This window comes from Macaca mulatta, chromosome 9 (assembly GCF_049350105.2).
Source record: "Macaca mulatta isolate MMU2019108-1 chromosome 9, T2T-MMU8v2.0, whole genome shotgun sequence".
NCBI lineage: Eukaryota > Metazoa > Chordata > Mammalia > Primates > Cercopithecidae > Macaca > Macaca mulatta.
In genome coordinates this window covers 60,750,698-60,767,493 of record NC_133414.1, presented here as the reverse complement: position 1 = coordinate 60,767,493, position 16,796 = coordinate 60,750,698, and the positions used below count along the sequence as shown (strand labels likewise).

The 16,796-nt window shown below is 35.8% G+C and overlaps 1 protein-coding gene across 15 annotated transcripts in view; it reads left to right on the top strand.

Annotated features, from left to right (window-relative positions):
* Positions 1-16,796, top strand: part of MAPK8 (mitogen-activated protein kinase 8) — a 135,173-nt gene that overhangs the window by 88,338 nt on the left and 30,039 nt on the right. For all 15 annotated transcript variants that reach the window (XM_015146981.3, XM_028826352.2, XM_015146980.3 and 12 more), the window contains 2 exons: positions 9,291-9,461; positions 12,774-12,903. In XM_015146981.3, coding sequence (XP_015002467.1) covers positions 9,340-9,461; positions 12,774-12,903 — 252 coding nt within the window. In that variant the 5' untranslated portion in view covers positions 9,291-9,339. The remainder of the gene's footprint in view (positions 1-9,290; positions 9,462-12,773; positions 12,904-16,796) is intronic.

The window sequence follows — 16,796 nt, the reverse complement described above, 5'->3', positions numbered from 1 at the left end:
TCCAGAAACCCCCACATGTTCAGCTATCCAGAAATTCTCTGAACCTGTCCTCTTGAGCCTTTCATGGAGATTTATTAGATAGGCACGATCGACAACCATGTGGAAATGGGATTGAACAAAAAGGATATAATCTAATACTAACAGGCCGAGTGGAGAAACCCACAAGCCTGTCTGTTCAGATTCTTCTTAGCCTTTCTGTGCAGCATTCCTTTCTCAGGGGTATGGGACAGGCCCCCTTCTGAAATTAGAGTCTTATGACCTGCAGTCAGAAAGGCAGGGGAAGATTAAAGTCTTGGCTTGAGCTGGTGAAAGGAGGATGGGAAAATCAAGAGAGAGAGATTCTGTTTTCTGAGGCCTAAAGCACCCCAACATCATAGCAAAAGAGTGTAACAAGGTATATGGGAGTTAGGAGCCAGAAGCTATGGATGAAAACCCATTATACATGTTCTCTATATATACAATACATAGAATTATATATATGTTATTGTTATCTAATATGTAATAGATATATAATATCACACTTGGAAATTGCACTTTCTGTCTCAGTCTCTTGATGGTACTTTTTTTATGGCAGTGACACACTAGTATCTCCATCCGTATGGCCACACATGTGCTCTGGATCCCATTCTTCCCTTTTGGAAATAACATGCTATCTGAGAAACCTATTTTCTTTCTTACTCCCCCATTCTCACTCTTCCTCTCTTTATTGGATCCTTTTCATTAGCATATAAACATGTTCAGGTTGTCTCTATGTTATATGTGTTATACTATGCTATATCACACATAATGTATAATCTGATTATCCTCCCTTGACCATTTACTCTTCCTTATCTATTTCATCTTTGGTCTTCTTTGCTAAACTTCTCTAAAGAAGTAGCTATATCCAGTGTCCTTATACATTTCCCAGTTACACGTCAGCTCATTTTAATCTAGCTTCTACTGTGATGGCTTATTTGACACCTCTGTAACAATCAGTGCTGTTAGCCATTTTGTTCTTCAAAACACTCTCTTCCTTTGGCTTCTCCAATGTGTTCTTGTTTTCTGTCTAGGTCTCTGGCTACATCTTCTGTGGCTTCCTTGTCAGCTTATCTTTCTCCAATTGCTCATTAAATGTGGTTGTTATAAAGCTGAATCTTAGGTCTCTTTTTACTTAATCACTACTCTTGAATAACTTGTCTCTCATTGCTTCAGTAACAATGACAATTCCTACATTTATCTTTCACCCAGACTGCTCATCTGAGGTCCAGTTCTATATCTAGATACCAAGTTGATTTTTCCATTTGGATGTCTTAAAGTTTTCTCAGACTCAACAGGTTTAAGACTTATAACTTCTCTTCCTCCATATTCTCTGTATCTTCAAGATTTTTTTTTTTTTGGACTAGTATATTTTCGAAGGACTCAAATTCTCTACCCCTTACATTGTAACCATAGGCAATTAATCATTCTAAGATTCAGTTTCATAATCTGTAAGATGGAAAAACTGTAGTTCCTTTCTTAACATAAGGAAACATCAGACAAAATGTGAGTATGGGATGTAATACCACGGACTAGATTTACCCTCTAGCTGTAAACAAATAGAAAATCCTCCTAGGGTTGTTTTCAGTATTAAAATAGTACTTACAAAGCACTTGAAACAGGACCTCACGTAAAGTAAGTTTTTTTTAAGTGTCTGCTTTTATCGTTATTGAATATGGTTATGAAGTTGTTGGATGAAGGCTTAAATCCTTATAAAAAGCAGTTCTCAACTCAGTACTTTAAAATTGCATTTTAAGAAACTAGAAGAAAGAATAGCTCCAAAACAAGCAATGAGAAGGAAATGAAGCATTGAAATATGAAAGTGTAAAACATTAGAGAAAAGTAAGAGAAATTAAAATCTTGTTTTTTGAAAAGGTCACTAATAGTGATAAAATTCTAGCCAGACTGATTAGAAAAAAGAGAAGACACAAATGAGATTAATATGAATGAAAGAGGAGAGATGAGTATAGATTCTGCAGACATTAAATTGGATAACTTAAATTATTAAATGAGCAATTTCCTTGAAAAACACAAACTACCAAAGCCTGTTTAAGAAGAAATAGTTACTAAACAGCCCTATATTTAAAAAGAATATAGACTTATAATTAAAACATTCCCTCAAAAAGAAAACAACTCGTCATAGAAGACTTCACTGAGATAGTCTATGAAACATTTAAAGATGAGTATCAGTTCTATACACTCTTTCCAAAAATAAAAGAAGAGGGAACACTTCTTAACTCATTTTATGTCAGCATTACTCTAATATGAAAGAAAACTACAGTCCAAGTATTCCTTATAAAAATAGATGGAAAAATCTTCAATGAAATTTTAGCCAGCTGAATCAATATATAAAAAGGATAGTATTTTATGACCAAATGGGATTCATTCCATGAATGCAAGGGTGGTTTAACATTTGAAAATCAATCAGTGTAATTTGCCATATGAACCAACTAAGGAAGAAAAACTATATGATTATTTCAGTATATTCAGAAAAGTCATTTAACAGAATTAGTACCCGTTAATGATAAAAACTCTCAAACTAGGATTTAAAGGGAACTTTCTCAACCTGTCTGTTAAAGGACAACTAGTAAAATCCTATAATATATATATCATGCTTAGTGATGAAAGACTGAATGCTTTCTCTCTAAGATCATGAACAGGCACCACTTCTATTCAGCATTGTATGGAAATTATAGTTAGGGAGTGAAGCAAGAAAAAGAATTCAAAGGCATTCAAATTGGAAATGAAGAAATAAAATTGCTTGTGTATATAGAAAATCCCAATACCCAAAAAAAGCCTACTAAGACTAATAAGTGAGCCTATTACAAAGTCATTATACAAAAATTAATTGCATTTCTACATACTAGCAATGGGTAATTGGAAATTTAAATAAGAACAAATTTTAAAAAATATTAGCATTCAAAATCTTAATGCTATGGAGAAGTTAAACAAAATTATGTAAAGCTTGTATGTTAGAAATTATACAGGCCTGTGGAAACAAGGGTCATGTCCATGAATCAAAAAACTCAAAATTGCTATAATGCCATTTCTCCCCAAATTGATGTATACCATAAATGCAATTCCAGCCAGTATCTTTGCAGGCCTTTTTTGTAAAGATTGACAAGCTTAATTCTGATATTTGTATAAAAATGCAAAGGACCTAGAATAGCTGACAATTTTTAAAAAGAACAAAGTTTAATGACTTAAATTGCCTGATTTTCACACTTACTGGAAAGCTGCATTACTGAAGACAGTGTGGTATTGGCCTAAGGATAAACATTATTAGTGGTATAGAAAATAGTTCAGAAATAGGCCCACACACAAAAATGTTTATCTGATTTTCAGCAAAAATGCCAAGGCAATTCGGTGGAGGAAACTGGTAATCTTTTTAACAAATGGTTTTTGGACAATTGGACATCTGTATGCAAAACAATGACTCTTAACCTTTAAGTGGGCAATGATTTCTTAGACATACAGAACCAAACTGTAAAAGAAAAAATAAATCAGTTGTACATCATCCAAGTTAAAAACTTTTGGTCTTCAAAAGTCACTGTTAACACGGTTCCCATCAAAATCTTAGCATTATTTTTTCTAGACATGGACAAATTTATTCTAAAATGTATATAGAATTATGAAGTAACTGGAAACAATTTTGAGTAAGAAGAATAGAGCTGAAAAAAAAATCACACTACTTGATTCTAAGACTTAACATATAGCATTATACTCAAGACACTGTGGTATTGACCAAAAGATAGATCAGTGAAACAGAATTAAAAGTCCAGAAATAGAGCCGTACAAGTAGAGCCAACTGAAGTTTGACAAAGATGCAAAAGCAATTAATTGGGGAGAAATGATGCTTTTTGCAACAAATAGAATAATTAGATAACCAAATAAACTTTGACTTAAAACTCTTATACAGCAGTTATCATAAATCTAAATGTAAAGTGTGAACTATAAAACTTTTATAAGAAAATGAAGGCGAAAATCTTTTTGATCTAGGGCCAGGTAAAAATTTCTTGCGCCAAAACCAGAATCCATAAAGGAGAAAAAAAATAATAACTTGAGCTTCATCAAAATTAAAAACTTTTACTCTGTGAAAGACACTGTTAAGAGCATAAAAAGACAAGCCACAGACTGGAAGAAAATATTTGGAAATTGCATGTCTGATAAAGAATGTGTATCCAGAACATATTTTAAAAGTCTCTAAACTCAACAGTAGGAATAAAACAATCCAATTAGAAAATGAGTGAAACACTGAACAGACACTTCACCAAAGAGCATATACAGATGACAAGCACATGAAAAGATGCTCAACATGATTAGCTACTAGGAAAATGTGAATTTAAAGCCATGATGAGATATGACACACCTACTAGAATGGCTAAAATAAAAAGTACTGGCAAAACCAAGAGTTAGTAAGAATGTGGAGGAACTAGATCTTTCACACATTGCTGGTGGAAGTGCAAAATGATACAGCATTCTGGAAAACAGTTTGCCGGTTTCTTGTAAAATTAAACATGGAGTTACCATATCTTACTCCTCGATATTTACCCTAAAGAATTGAAAACTTATATTCACACAAAATGTATTCACACAAAGCCTTTTAACAGCTTTGTCATAGCCATCAAGAGGTGAATAGATAAATTGTCATACATTTCATACAATGAATAATATTCAGTAAGAAAAAGAACAAGCTATTGATATACCAGCATCTTAGAGAATCTCAAGAGCATTATAATAAGTGAAAAAAAGCCAGTTTCAAAAGATTTAATGGATTACTTATGGTGAGTTTAATTTGTATAACTTTTTTTTTTTTTTGGAGACAGTCTCACTCTGTTGCCCAGGATAGCATGCAGTGGTGCTATCATAGCTCACTGCAGCCTCTGGCTCCTGGATTGAAGTGATCCTTCTGCCTCAACCTCCCAAATAGCTAGGACTATAGGTGTGCACTACTACCCTGGCAGATTTTTTATTTTTTTTACATTTTTTATAGAGATGGGGTCTCACTGTGTTGCCTAGTCTGGTCTTGAACTCCTGGGCTCAAGCAGTCCTTCTGCCTTGGCCTTCCAAAGTGCCAGGATTACAGATAGGAGCCACTACTACCAACCTATAACACTTTCTAAATGAAAAAATTATAGTGACAAAGAAGAGATTAGTAGTTGCCACGGGTAAAGTTGGGAGGAGTCTATGATTATAAAGGGATGGCATGAAGATGTTTCTTTGAGGTGATGGAATCATTCAGTATTCTCTTTTTCTTTTTTTGAGACAGAGTCTCATTCTGTCACCCAGGCTGGAGTGTAGTAGTACAATCTCGGCTCACTGAAACCTTCGTCTCTAGGGCTCAAGCGATTCTCCTGCCTCAGCCTCCCAAGTAGCTGGAACTACAGGCATGTGCCACCACACCTAGCTAATTTTTGTGTTTTTAGTAGAGACAGGGTTTCACCATGTTGGCCAGGCTGGTCGTGAACTCCTGACCTCATGTGATCTGCCCTCCTCAGTCTCCCAAAGTGCTAGGATTACAGGAGTGAGCCACTGTACCAGGCTGGAATAGTTCAGTATTCTGATTGTAGTGGAGGTTATACTAATATAAAGTATATGATAAATTTATGTAGAACTATACACACACAGGGCATGTAAAAACTGGTAAAATCTGAGGAAAATTTCTAGTTTAATAGTATTATACCAGTGTTAGTTTCCTCATTTTGATAGTTGTACTATGGTTTGTTAAATGTTGTTGCTGGGTGAAAGATACCCAGAAACTGTAATATTTTTGTAACTTCTGTGTGAGTCTAAAATTATTTCAAAATAAAAAGACACTGTTAAGAAAATGGAAAGGCAAGCCACAGACTGGGAAAAAATAGTTGCAAAACATCTGACAAAGGATGTGTATCTACAATGTATAAGTAAGTCTTAAAACTCATAAGAAGACAGCCGTATTTTTATAATAGGGAAAAGAACTAAATAGCTGTTTCACCAAAAATAATTACACAAATGGCATATAAACCCATGAAAAGGTGCTCAGCTTCATTAGTTATTAGGAAATGCAAATGTGAACCACCATGAAATACCACTGTACACCCACTAGTATAGACAAAATTAAATGGCAATCCGAAGAATGTGGAGCAACTGGAACTCTCACATCTTGCTGGTGCAAATGAAAAATGATATGGCTTCTTTGGAAGACAGTGTGACAATTTCTTAAAAACATAGGGCTTAGCAATTTCACTCCTAGATATTTAACCCAAGATGAATGAAGAAAAAGTGTGAAATTCATACTGGCATCATTTATAATAACTCCAAAACTGTAAACAGTTGAAATGTCCAAGTGGTACATCCACACAATGAAGTTTATTTCCTAGTAAAAGGACTCCAGCATGGATGAATCTCTAAATCATTAGAGCAAATGAAAGAAACCAAACAAAAATTACATGCTGTGTTATTTCATTTATATGAAGATCTAGAAAAGGCACGATAACCAATTCAGTGGTTGCTAGGAGTTGGGGGGGAAAGGGGTAGAGAGTGGAGACTGACCATATAGGGAATGTATTGAGGTAATGGAAATGTTTTATATCATGATTTTCCTGATGGTGGTTATGTAATTGTACAGTTAATCAAAACTCATCAAATTGTACAGTTGGTACAATTTTTATAGTCCTTTGCATGTGTTTTGTTTTTCTGCCTAGAAAGCTCTCTCCTCTCCCTGTCTGGTTGACTCATCTTCAGTGTTCAGATCTTGCTTAAACGTCATGTTGTCAGGAGTATCTGTTCCTGAGCCCAGACTGGCACCAGCTTCTTTGACATCCTGCCGCTTTCCTTCATTGTCCTTACCACAGCTGTAGTTTCAGTCAGGCAGGTAGCCATCAGCTTAAGGTCTCTTTTTCTGTCCTAGCTGCAGCACTGTGAGGAACCAGATGCTGATTACTATCTTGTTAACAGTACATAGCATGGTGCTTAAATCAGGTTTGAATATTGCATGACTGAGTATAAGTGAGTAGAGAGTTTTCTGTCTTCTGTTCTTGTAAGTGGCAGCTGTGGCTTTTGCCAAGCGTACTGCTTAGCTGGGGCTGCCTGCTTAACCTTGGAACCTGTCTGCCTGCCTCTGCCCTGCTCCTGGGGAGTTGTGACTATCCATGCTTATCTGCCTGCCATAGCCTTTGTTCAGACTTCTTGTCACTGTGAATCCCACTCCTGTGGCCGGGCCACCCTGTTCTGAGAACAGAAAGGAGCTTTTCCTTGCTGTTACTCTTAGCAAAAAAGTAAACGGTCGTGCTGCCTGCATGTTCCTGGATCTACTCAAGCTTTTTCTTTTTTTCCAGCCAGTGGAGAAACTCTGAAACACAGTGTTTTTTTTTTTACCTACTTTGATAACAATATGTCAACTCCTGTGAAGCACCACAGAGTACCCCTTTGTCTCCTGATTATCTTAATCTTTTTGAGAGAGACGTATGACTCCTCCAAGTAAGGTTAGGAATCCTAATCTGCAGGTAGTTTGAATGCTTGGGTGGAAGGTTTAACCTTCCAGAAGGTGAAAACACCATCAACTTTGTGCTCAGCCTGTGCTCATATTTGTAGATTATCAGAGATCACTATTAGTGTCTCCATGCCCCCAGCTGACCCAGTTTCCAGGATAAATGTGTAGAATAATTAATAAAGGGCCTGACGGCCAACACTCTTCTTCCACTCTTCCCATTTCTCTTCTTCCTTATTTCACTACTGTAGTAGGTAAGAGGGAATTCAGGTTATGGTAGGAAAACGATTAGGATGAACAATCCCTGTATGTGAGCATTCTGTGAACATAGCTCAGTGTTTAAATCATTACCAAAGCTCGTTTCTTTATTATGGGTTGTCCACTTAGGAAGAATTTATGAGTCTTGTCATTTCGGTCTTCTCTGGAGCACTATATGACTCGTCCAGTTAGTGATTTTGGAAATGCTTCTCTGGACCTTTTACGATGTATCCAGGTCTAATTCCTCATTTGTTTCTAGTTTATTTGTCCTCGGTTTTACAGCTTACATAGTTTGGAGTTGCCTGTTTAGTTTTTGTTTATTTTTAACTCCTTTAGGCCTAAGACTCTTCATTGTTTCTCTTTCATCTGAGTCATTATAATAGTCTCTCAGATGTTCATATTCCACTCTTGCTCCCCCTTTCTCCTGCAGTACAATCTACATGTTGCAGCCAAGGATCAGGTCAAGGCATTCTCATGGTCTCCACCCTCCAGTGGCTCACCTTCTTACCTAGTTTGTGATCTGACCCCAGGACATGCAGAGTGCCTAGCAGGCAATTAATATTTGCTGAATTAATTCTTTGTATTGTAGTCATATTAGGATTTTGGGGGGGTTAGCATTATCTTAAAACCACAAAAAACAGTAACTTGAGACCTAACTGGTTTCATGACTTATTGAGGAGGCAAGGAGTAGGTTAAAGCTGCTTTGCATACATTTTGGAATAGTATCTTTTGTCTAGTAAGGATGGATAATAAGTTTGCTAATAACCAGTATTCACATGGGTAGAAAAAGACTGTCTTGATTTTTAATCCTACAAGTAGTAAAGGAATGGTAGTTAGAAGTTGAATTGTACTTTTAATGCCTCAAGCAGGATGGAATAGTATCGTTTTGTTTTGTATCCCAATATGCTAACTACTTCTCTCTCTCTTGTTTCTGTTTTGCTTCTCATCCTTTCACCCATTACAGTCTCAGTATGTGTGTTACACCAGGAGGTTGCCTTGGCAGGTCAGAGGATCTGTGACAGTGAAGGCACTGTGGTACCCTTTGTGTTTTAGGCAAGGGTGACATGTGCTAATCAACTTATTTCCATTTGTTGATTAGTGGCACTAAATGAGACTGTTAACCAGTTTTGAATGAAAGTTTATAAATTTCTCATAAAAATTAAGGTTTTTATTCTCTATAATAAGCACACGAGAAAGACTGGTTTTAAATTTTATTTTAAACTGTGGAGTGACGTTAAAAACGTGCTTAATTTTAATTATTTGCTTTTGTTAGTCTTGTAAGTTATTAATGTATTAATGCTGGTAACTTCTAGATTGGAGGAATGATTTATCCTAATGTTTCTTTTAAAAAAAAACTATCAGTCGTTCATATGGCATATGCTGATCAAGGCTCTGTGGTATTTTTTTTCTTGTGTTTTTTAATGAAGCAGCTCTTTTCATGATCTAGCAGTCTGTGTTACTATCAGTAAGTAAACAGAGAGTAAGGGCTCAAATTTTAATATTAAAACAAGTTCATTTTGTTAACATCACATTTTGTTCCATCTTGCAGCTTCTTGGTGAATTTTTGGATGAAGCCATTAAATTAATTGCTTGCCATCATGAGCAGAAGCAAGCGTGACAACAATTTTTATAGTGTAGAGATTGGAGATTCTACATTCACAGTCCTGAAACGGTATCAGAATTTAAAACCTATAGGCTCAGGAGCGCAAGGAATAGTATGGTAAGTTTTTACTTCCAAAAATTAGGCAAAGAATCATTAACTGCTACGTTTTCTCCTCTTGTAATTTAGATACCTTGGCAAATATTTAACTTGCCTCGAAAAATTAAAACAAATTAAATGAAAACTATTCCACAGTAAATTGTTTGCTTCAGGGATCAATGGTCTTTTCTTTATTATTATTATTAAAGGTTGAGTATCCCTAATCTGAAATGCTTAGGACCAGAAGTGTCAGATTTTGGAATATTTGTATTGGTTGAGCATTCCAAATTCAAATCAGAAATGCTTCAGTGAAACATTTCCTTTGAGCATCATGTCAGTGCCCCCAAAATTTGGATTCTTGAGCATTTTAGGTTTCATATTTTCAGATTTGAGATAATAACCTGTGTTATTCATAATATATAACTATAAACTGCCATCTTTAAGTATAAACTATGATTAAATATTTGGTCATAACTCATTGGAGACAAATATCTCTATCAAGAAAGAATAAGTGGCATGCTTGTTAATTTCATGTATACGTGTATTCCCATTAGATAACTGTTTAATAAGAAGCTACATTTAACCATCACTTTCACCCTATAATGAAGCCCTGGAATTTCAGAAATCTTATTCCACACTGGGGAATGAAGTCAGCTAATATCTCACTTATGTGTTTCAAAATTCATCCATTTGTTTAAAATTGATTTATTAGCTAACTTCTACAAAAGGCTTAGGCTATATCAACATAATTCTTTATAAACTGAAATGCAGATCACTCTTTGGGATAGTTCTGATACTGATTGCAGATCACTAAATTAGCATAATAATAAACTAGTGTTTTGGGGAATTATAAGCCTCATTCAAGAATAATTATATTTTTGTTACCTTTTTTGTTTGTTTGTTTGGAGACGGAGTCTTGCTCTGTCGCCCTGGCTGGAGTGCAGTGGCACGATCTAGGCTCACTGCAAGCTCCGCCTCCTGGGTTCACACCATTCTCCTGCCTCAGCCTCCTGAGTAGCTGGGACTACAGGCGCCAGCCACCATGCCCGGCTAATTTTTTGTATTTTTAGTAGAGATGGGGTTTCACCGTGGTCTCGATCTCCTGACTTCGTGATCTGCCCACCTTAGCCTCCCAAAGTGCTGTGATTACAGGCGTGAGCCACCGCGTCTGGCTCTGTTCAGGTTTTAGCTCTGTAATTTACTAGCTTTATGACTTTTGGCAAATTTACTCTGCTGAGCCCGTTTCTTACCTAATTTACAAAATTGTGAGGATTATATAATATATATATTACATATAAATATTTTAAAATATATTAATATTTCTGTATCTTCACTTATCCTCAGGTAGGTGCACTTTGAAGTTTTTGTATCAAAATTAAGAAAAAATTGCTTGTTAAGCCCTCTTAAGCCCTTAGCCTAAGGAATAACTATTTTCATATTTTTGCTGAAAGTGATAATTTCTGTAAGAGATGTTTACGAAATAGACAAATATTAAACATAAAAATTTCAAAACTCATTTGTGTGTTGCTGAGTCAACTGAATACAGACCTTTTTTTTTAAAGCATTATTTTGTGCCCCAACCATAAATAGTAAGATTAATTGGGTCTAGATTGTGGCCTTTGTATCCTCAGGTGCTTCTGATTTGTGCACATTGAAGAATCAACAGTTAGAAATTTAATTTTTTTGGATACAGGATAGTGGAGTGCACTCAGACCCTTTTGAACTTTTAGAATTTGAAATATGCTTTTGATTTGGCAGATAATAGCAATGAATTTAATTGTTAAAAATAAAACCTGCTTTATTTGAAGATAGTCAAAACATCTAATAATTTTGCATGACCCCACTGAGTTTTTGTTTTGTTTTGAGTAGGACATGTTTGCAAATATGGCATTTCACAAGTAAGGATTATAATATTTATGTATATTTTGGTGTGTGTATGTATGTATATATAGGCAGTAGTTGTATATATAGAATGTATAGATGTGTCCATTTATGCAGTACCAGTTTCTTAATACATATAGTGCTACATGGCATTTGATATGATCAGATAGCTACAAAACAAATTCAAGTTTTCAGTCAGATAAGAAAACTGTTAATCAGCAGTGAGCTGGCTTTCCAAATATTATATACATATAAACAGAAATAGTCTTTTATAGTATGTTAAGTGGTCCAGTTTGAAAAACATGACTTCATGTCTTAGATCTTCTAGTCTCAGCTTTGCTTTTAACTTTCTGGCTTAACCTTTGGCAAATTACTTTACCACTGGCCCTACATTAGGCAATGGTGAATCCAAATAATTTTTAGGATCTTCCAGTCGTAAAGTTCTTTAAAGATACTTTACCTTATTTGTGCTTCAGTGTCTCTGACCTGTCATATGAGAAAGCTGCTATATGGTCAGTGTCATGGGATAGAGGAAGATATGAAGAGTAATGGGTATGATGTTGTGTTTTCCAGTTATAAAACAGCTTCTCATGCCCTGAAATCTAGCATTCATGTTTATAAACAACTTGATTTTTAGTTTCTCCTCCAAAACACATTTTTAAGGGCTTTACTTCTTCAAAAAATTGTAAAATAATATTTTGTATACATACCTCTGTATATACCTTCGTCGTCTTTATTTATTTATTTATTTTATTATTATTTTTTTTTTCTTTTTTTTTTTGAGGTGGAGTCTTGCTCTGTCGCCCAGGCTGGAGTGCAGTGGCATGATATTGGCTCACTGCAACCTCTGCCTCTTGGGTTTAAGTGATTCCCTTGCCTTAGCCTCCAAGTAGCTGGGACTACAGGTGCGCGCCATCACGCCCAGCTAATTTTTTTGTCTTTTAGTAGAGATGGAGTTTCAGCGTATTGGCCAGGATGGTCTCGATCTCCTGACCTCGTGATCCACCCACCTTGACCTCCCAAAGTGCTAGGATTACAGGCATGAGCCGCTGCACCCAGCCTTGTATGCATTCTTTATCCTACCTTTTCTTGATAGAAGTGCAAGGTTAAGGATTCATTCAGGCTTTAGGCTATCTAGTGGAGCTAAATAATTATTATGCATTTGTACATTGAGTGCCCACCATGTACTAGGTGGATCTTTGAGGCAACACAACGAACATGCAGGGTCTCAGTTGTCATAGTCCACTGTCTGGATCCATTAACATTTTAGGAAATAGTTGCCAAAAAAACATGTTGTAATAGATACAGAAGACATGTTGAGCGTCATAGACTGGGAAGTGATCCAGTTACTTGTCTTTGGAGAAAGTGAGAAATCTATATGACTGTTTCATGAATTCAGTTTACAGCTTTTTGCTTTAAGTTTTTTGTGTGTTTTTTAATTTCTTATTACAGCGCAGCTTATGATGCCATTCTTGAAAGAAATGTTGCAATCAAGAAGCTAAGCCGACCATTTCAGAATCAGACTCATGCCAAGCGGGCCTACAGAGAGCTAGTTCTTATGAAATGTGTTAATCACAAAAATGTAAGTGAACATTTTTGGTTTCCTAAGTGTAGATGAAATCAAGATTTATTCATGAATATGTGAATATCAAAGACTTTAAATATTAGGGACTTTAAATTGTTCTGTATTAAAACATCGTTTAAAAGGGATATATATATATCTACAGGGTGATTTTTTTTCATAACTTTATTAAATTGTATCAAAAAATGACTTCTAGAATTTAGATTATATGATTTCCTGTCATTTAATTTACAAAAGGAGTTTTAAAAAGATAAGTGTTTCAGAAGAATTTTATTCAGCTTGATCTTATCTTCTGCTTTTTGTCTCTGTCAGGCTAACATTTCAGAAAACTGTAGCATTAGCACAGAGATGAAATTGTTCCCATTATACTTTGACACTCTAATCATATTGAATATAAAATTTATATCACTTTTCCCTACCCCACTCCCACCTCTTTAAGTGATGGCAGTATTCACTGGTCACTTTATGATGATAATGGGTTTAGCAGAAAGTTTTTGAAAATATCTAGAGAGTATTAATATGTTTCTAATTGCATTTTCTAATGATTGCGAAGAGGAGGCTTTGTAAAGATACATGTACTCATTTTGAGAATAAACAATTATACTTTTTTAAACTTACATTGAGCATATTCATACTTTTGTGGTTGTTCTAATGGAATGATTTCTTCAGTTGAGGAAATAAACTAGGAGTGAATTGTGTAAGGGACACTTTTAGGCAGTCCTAAACCGAAGGTATCTGACTAAAGACATTTCATAGTGTTTGTCCAAAAGAGTTCATATAATATAATGAGTGCAGTACTTTCTGACTGCAGATAATACAATTTACCATATTTTGAGAGCTAAATATATGCAAGCCTCTGTGTATTGGAGTTATTGGGTTCATTACCAAGGGAAAAAAATTCGTGCAAGTTCAGGATTAGGCCCCTTATTTCGGGAGCTTACAATGGTGTTTTGAATACAAAACAGACATACAGAAAGTTAAGTATCAAACATCACAAAGCAGTGGACGTTTGTCAAATGGTGATAGTGGCCCATATATTGAGATCTAAAAAGAGGGACAATTTCTGTGAGCTTTAATGAGCTGGGAAGGCTTTGGGGAGGAGTAGACCTAGGCTGACTCTTAAAGATGGGGTAAAAATTGGATTGTTGAAGGAAAGGAGCCTTCAGAGAGAAAGAATGGCATAAAAAAAAGTCAAGAGACAAAGGTTAGAGGTAGATAATGATAGGGAAGAAGTTGTGGTAGCCATTCTTGTTCCAAGTGGGAACCTGATGTGTTGCTCATCACAGTTTTGCTGGTGGCGTCCTGCCAATGGATAGAGCTGCTCGTGCCCCTTATGGCCTGTGAACACAGTTCCATGGCAATGGTGGTGTTGCCTTAGTTTTTCCTTGGGGAGGAGTTCAGTTACTCCTACCTCTCAAGCCTGGGTGACTGCAAAGAAAGGTGATTCCTTCAACTGCATGGAGTATGACTAAGCATGTCTCACATGATTAGGCTTCTAGCAGGGGTGGCAGAGGTTTATCCAGGCAGTACTCTCAGCACCTAGAAGAGTATGGACAAGAGTAGGTACTCAGAATATATTTGTTCAGTGAGCGAGTGTAAAGCTAAATATGGGAAAACTGGAAATGGTAACTAAATTATTCCACTCCCCAATGGATGGATGTTTTTGTAGTGTTTTGCCTTTTAAACTATTTCATCCTCTGTACAGATTGTCTCTTCATTGGTCTAAGCATCCCTGGTTTTTCTCATTCTTTTCATAGATGGTCTCGAGTTTCTTTTTTAATCTTGGCTGTTTATCTCTGAACATGCTTTGAAAGTGACCTAGCGCACAGTACTGCATAAGCCACCTAGCACACCCTACTGCATGTTTGATCAGATCTTCTGAGAGGAGCTGAGGCATGTCATCTCTTAACTGTAGACATTAAAACCCTGTTTAGAAATTATGTCCCCATCTGATTCCCGTTTTCTTTCTTTGTTACAGGCCTGCCTTGCAGGTCCCGTCTCACCCAGTCTTTATATTTTTTCTTTTGATTATGGAGAATTACGTATAGTACTTCCTGTTTCTCCCTATTACATTTCAAAGGTGAAATGTGGTTACTCTTCCTGGTCTACTAGTGATTGCTTTTTTCTTCCTTGTTCTGCCTTTTCACTTGTGGGCTTCACTTCCCAGTTTTGCTCAGGATGTCTTTGTAATAGCTGAATTAATTGATTAGCAACTTTTGAGCATATTGCAGAAATTATGTGTCTATCACAGTTATCCAGCTGTTTCCAATTCATCATCTTATTCCCATGGATGTTATTATTAGAAACATTTTCTAAAATGCCGTTTTGAACTCTTCATATACTGTGTCTAGTTGCATTTTTCTGATTTATTGCTATTGTTCTTTGTTGTTTTTATTCATGAAAGGAAATAGTATTTCTCAATGAACTTTTTACCTGCTGCTGGTAATTGTTACTTCTTTTGAAGTAGTTATATACCACCACTAATCAGTCATTGACTTTTGCTTGGCTGTCCAGTCTATAACTGATATAATTTAATTTGCTTTATTTCCCTTTTTGAAAAATAGGACGACTATCTGTTAGAATCTTTTTTATAACAGCTTTATTGAAATATAATTTTATCATGCAATTCACCCATTTGAAGTATACCATTCAATGGTTTTTAGTGTATTGAGTGATATGTAGGACCATCACTGCAGTCAGTTCTAGAATAGTTTTATCACCTCAGAAAGAAATCTTTTATCCTTTAGCTGTCATTCCCCTACCTCCCATCCTTCTCAGTTCTAAACAACCACTAATCTTCTTTCTGTCTCTGTATGCCTTTAATCTTTAATACCTCTGTTCCACTCTAGGGCTTTTCAGATATTAATGAGACTAGATTTACTATTTGTCGAAGTCTCCTATTGTGCATTGCATGTGGTTGGTAGTCTTGAACTTATTTAGAGCAGGCAGATGCTTCCTTATTACCATTTCCCTATCTTAAATTTGTTTGACCCTTTCTGGTGTATTATTTTTACGAATGTATTCACTGAACAAATATTTAAAAACCTTATGTAAAGCTGAATGCTTAGAAGAAAAACATCAGTTTTTCTTATGAAGTTATGCCCTTATAATGTTATTGCCCTTATAAAATTTATGCCTGAAAAACAAATTCCCATCCCTAAGTATCATTGTCAGCAAACATTTTTATATGTGTGTCATGTAACTTGCCATATACAGGGCAATAAAAGTGATTAAGACACAGTTCTTTCTAATAAGAATTCTCTGTGGTAGGGATGTAGCTGATGTGAAAATGAGACTAGACTACAGTGTGCTGAATACCATAACAACATTAGAAGATAACTGGGGACAAAGTAGAATAGTCAACTCTTTCAAGAACTAGGGGTTGTCAAAATCTACAAAAGAGGTTCACCTGGAAGATAATTAAGTTCAGTAGATAAGTGACAAGCATAGGGAATAGTATGTTTAAAAGCATCAAAACATTTTTAAAATGACGTTCTTGAAACTAGCATAGCCAAAGTATGACGTTTAATATAGGACTTAGCAGGAGATGAAGTGAGTTGATGGCATATCATGGAGGCTTTTGGAATACACTGCAAGGGAGTTTTAGAATTTATTTGTTGGCTTTAAATTTATGAGGAGGTTAGTAATATGATCAGGTCTTTCTTTTACCATGTTATAGGCAGTAAATGGTAGCTGAATTTGTAGAAAACCATTGTTAGTGACCTTAATCAGCTCAGGCCACTGTGACAAAATACTGTACACTGGGTGTCTTAAACAACGGAGATTTATTTCTCACAATTCTGTAGGCTGGGAAGTTCAAGATCAAGTTGCTGGCCAATTTGATTCTTGATCAGGGCCTGCTTCCTGACTTGGAGGTGGCCAACTTTTCACCT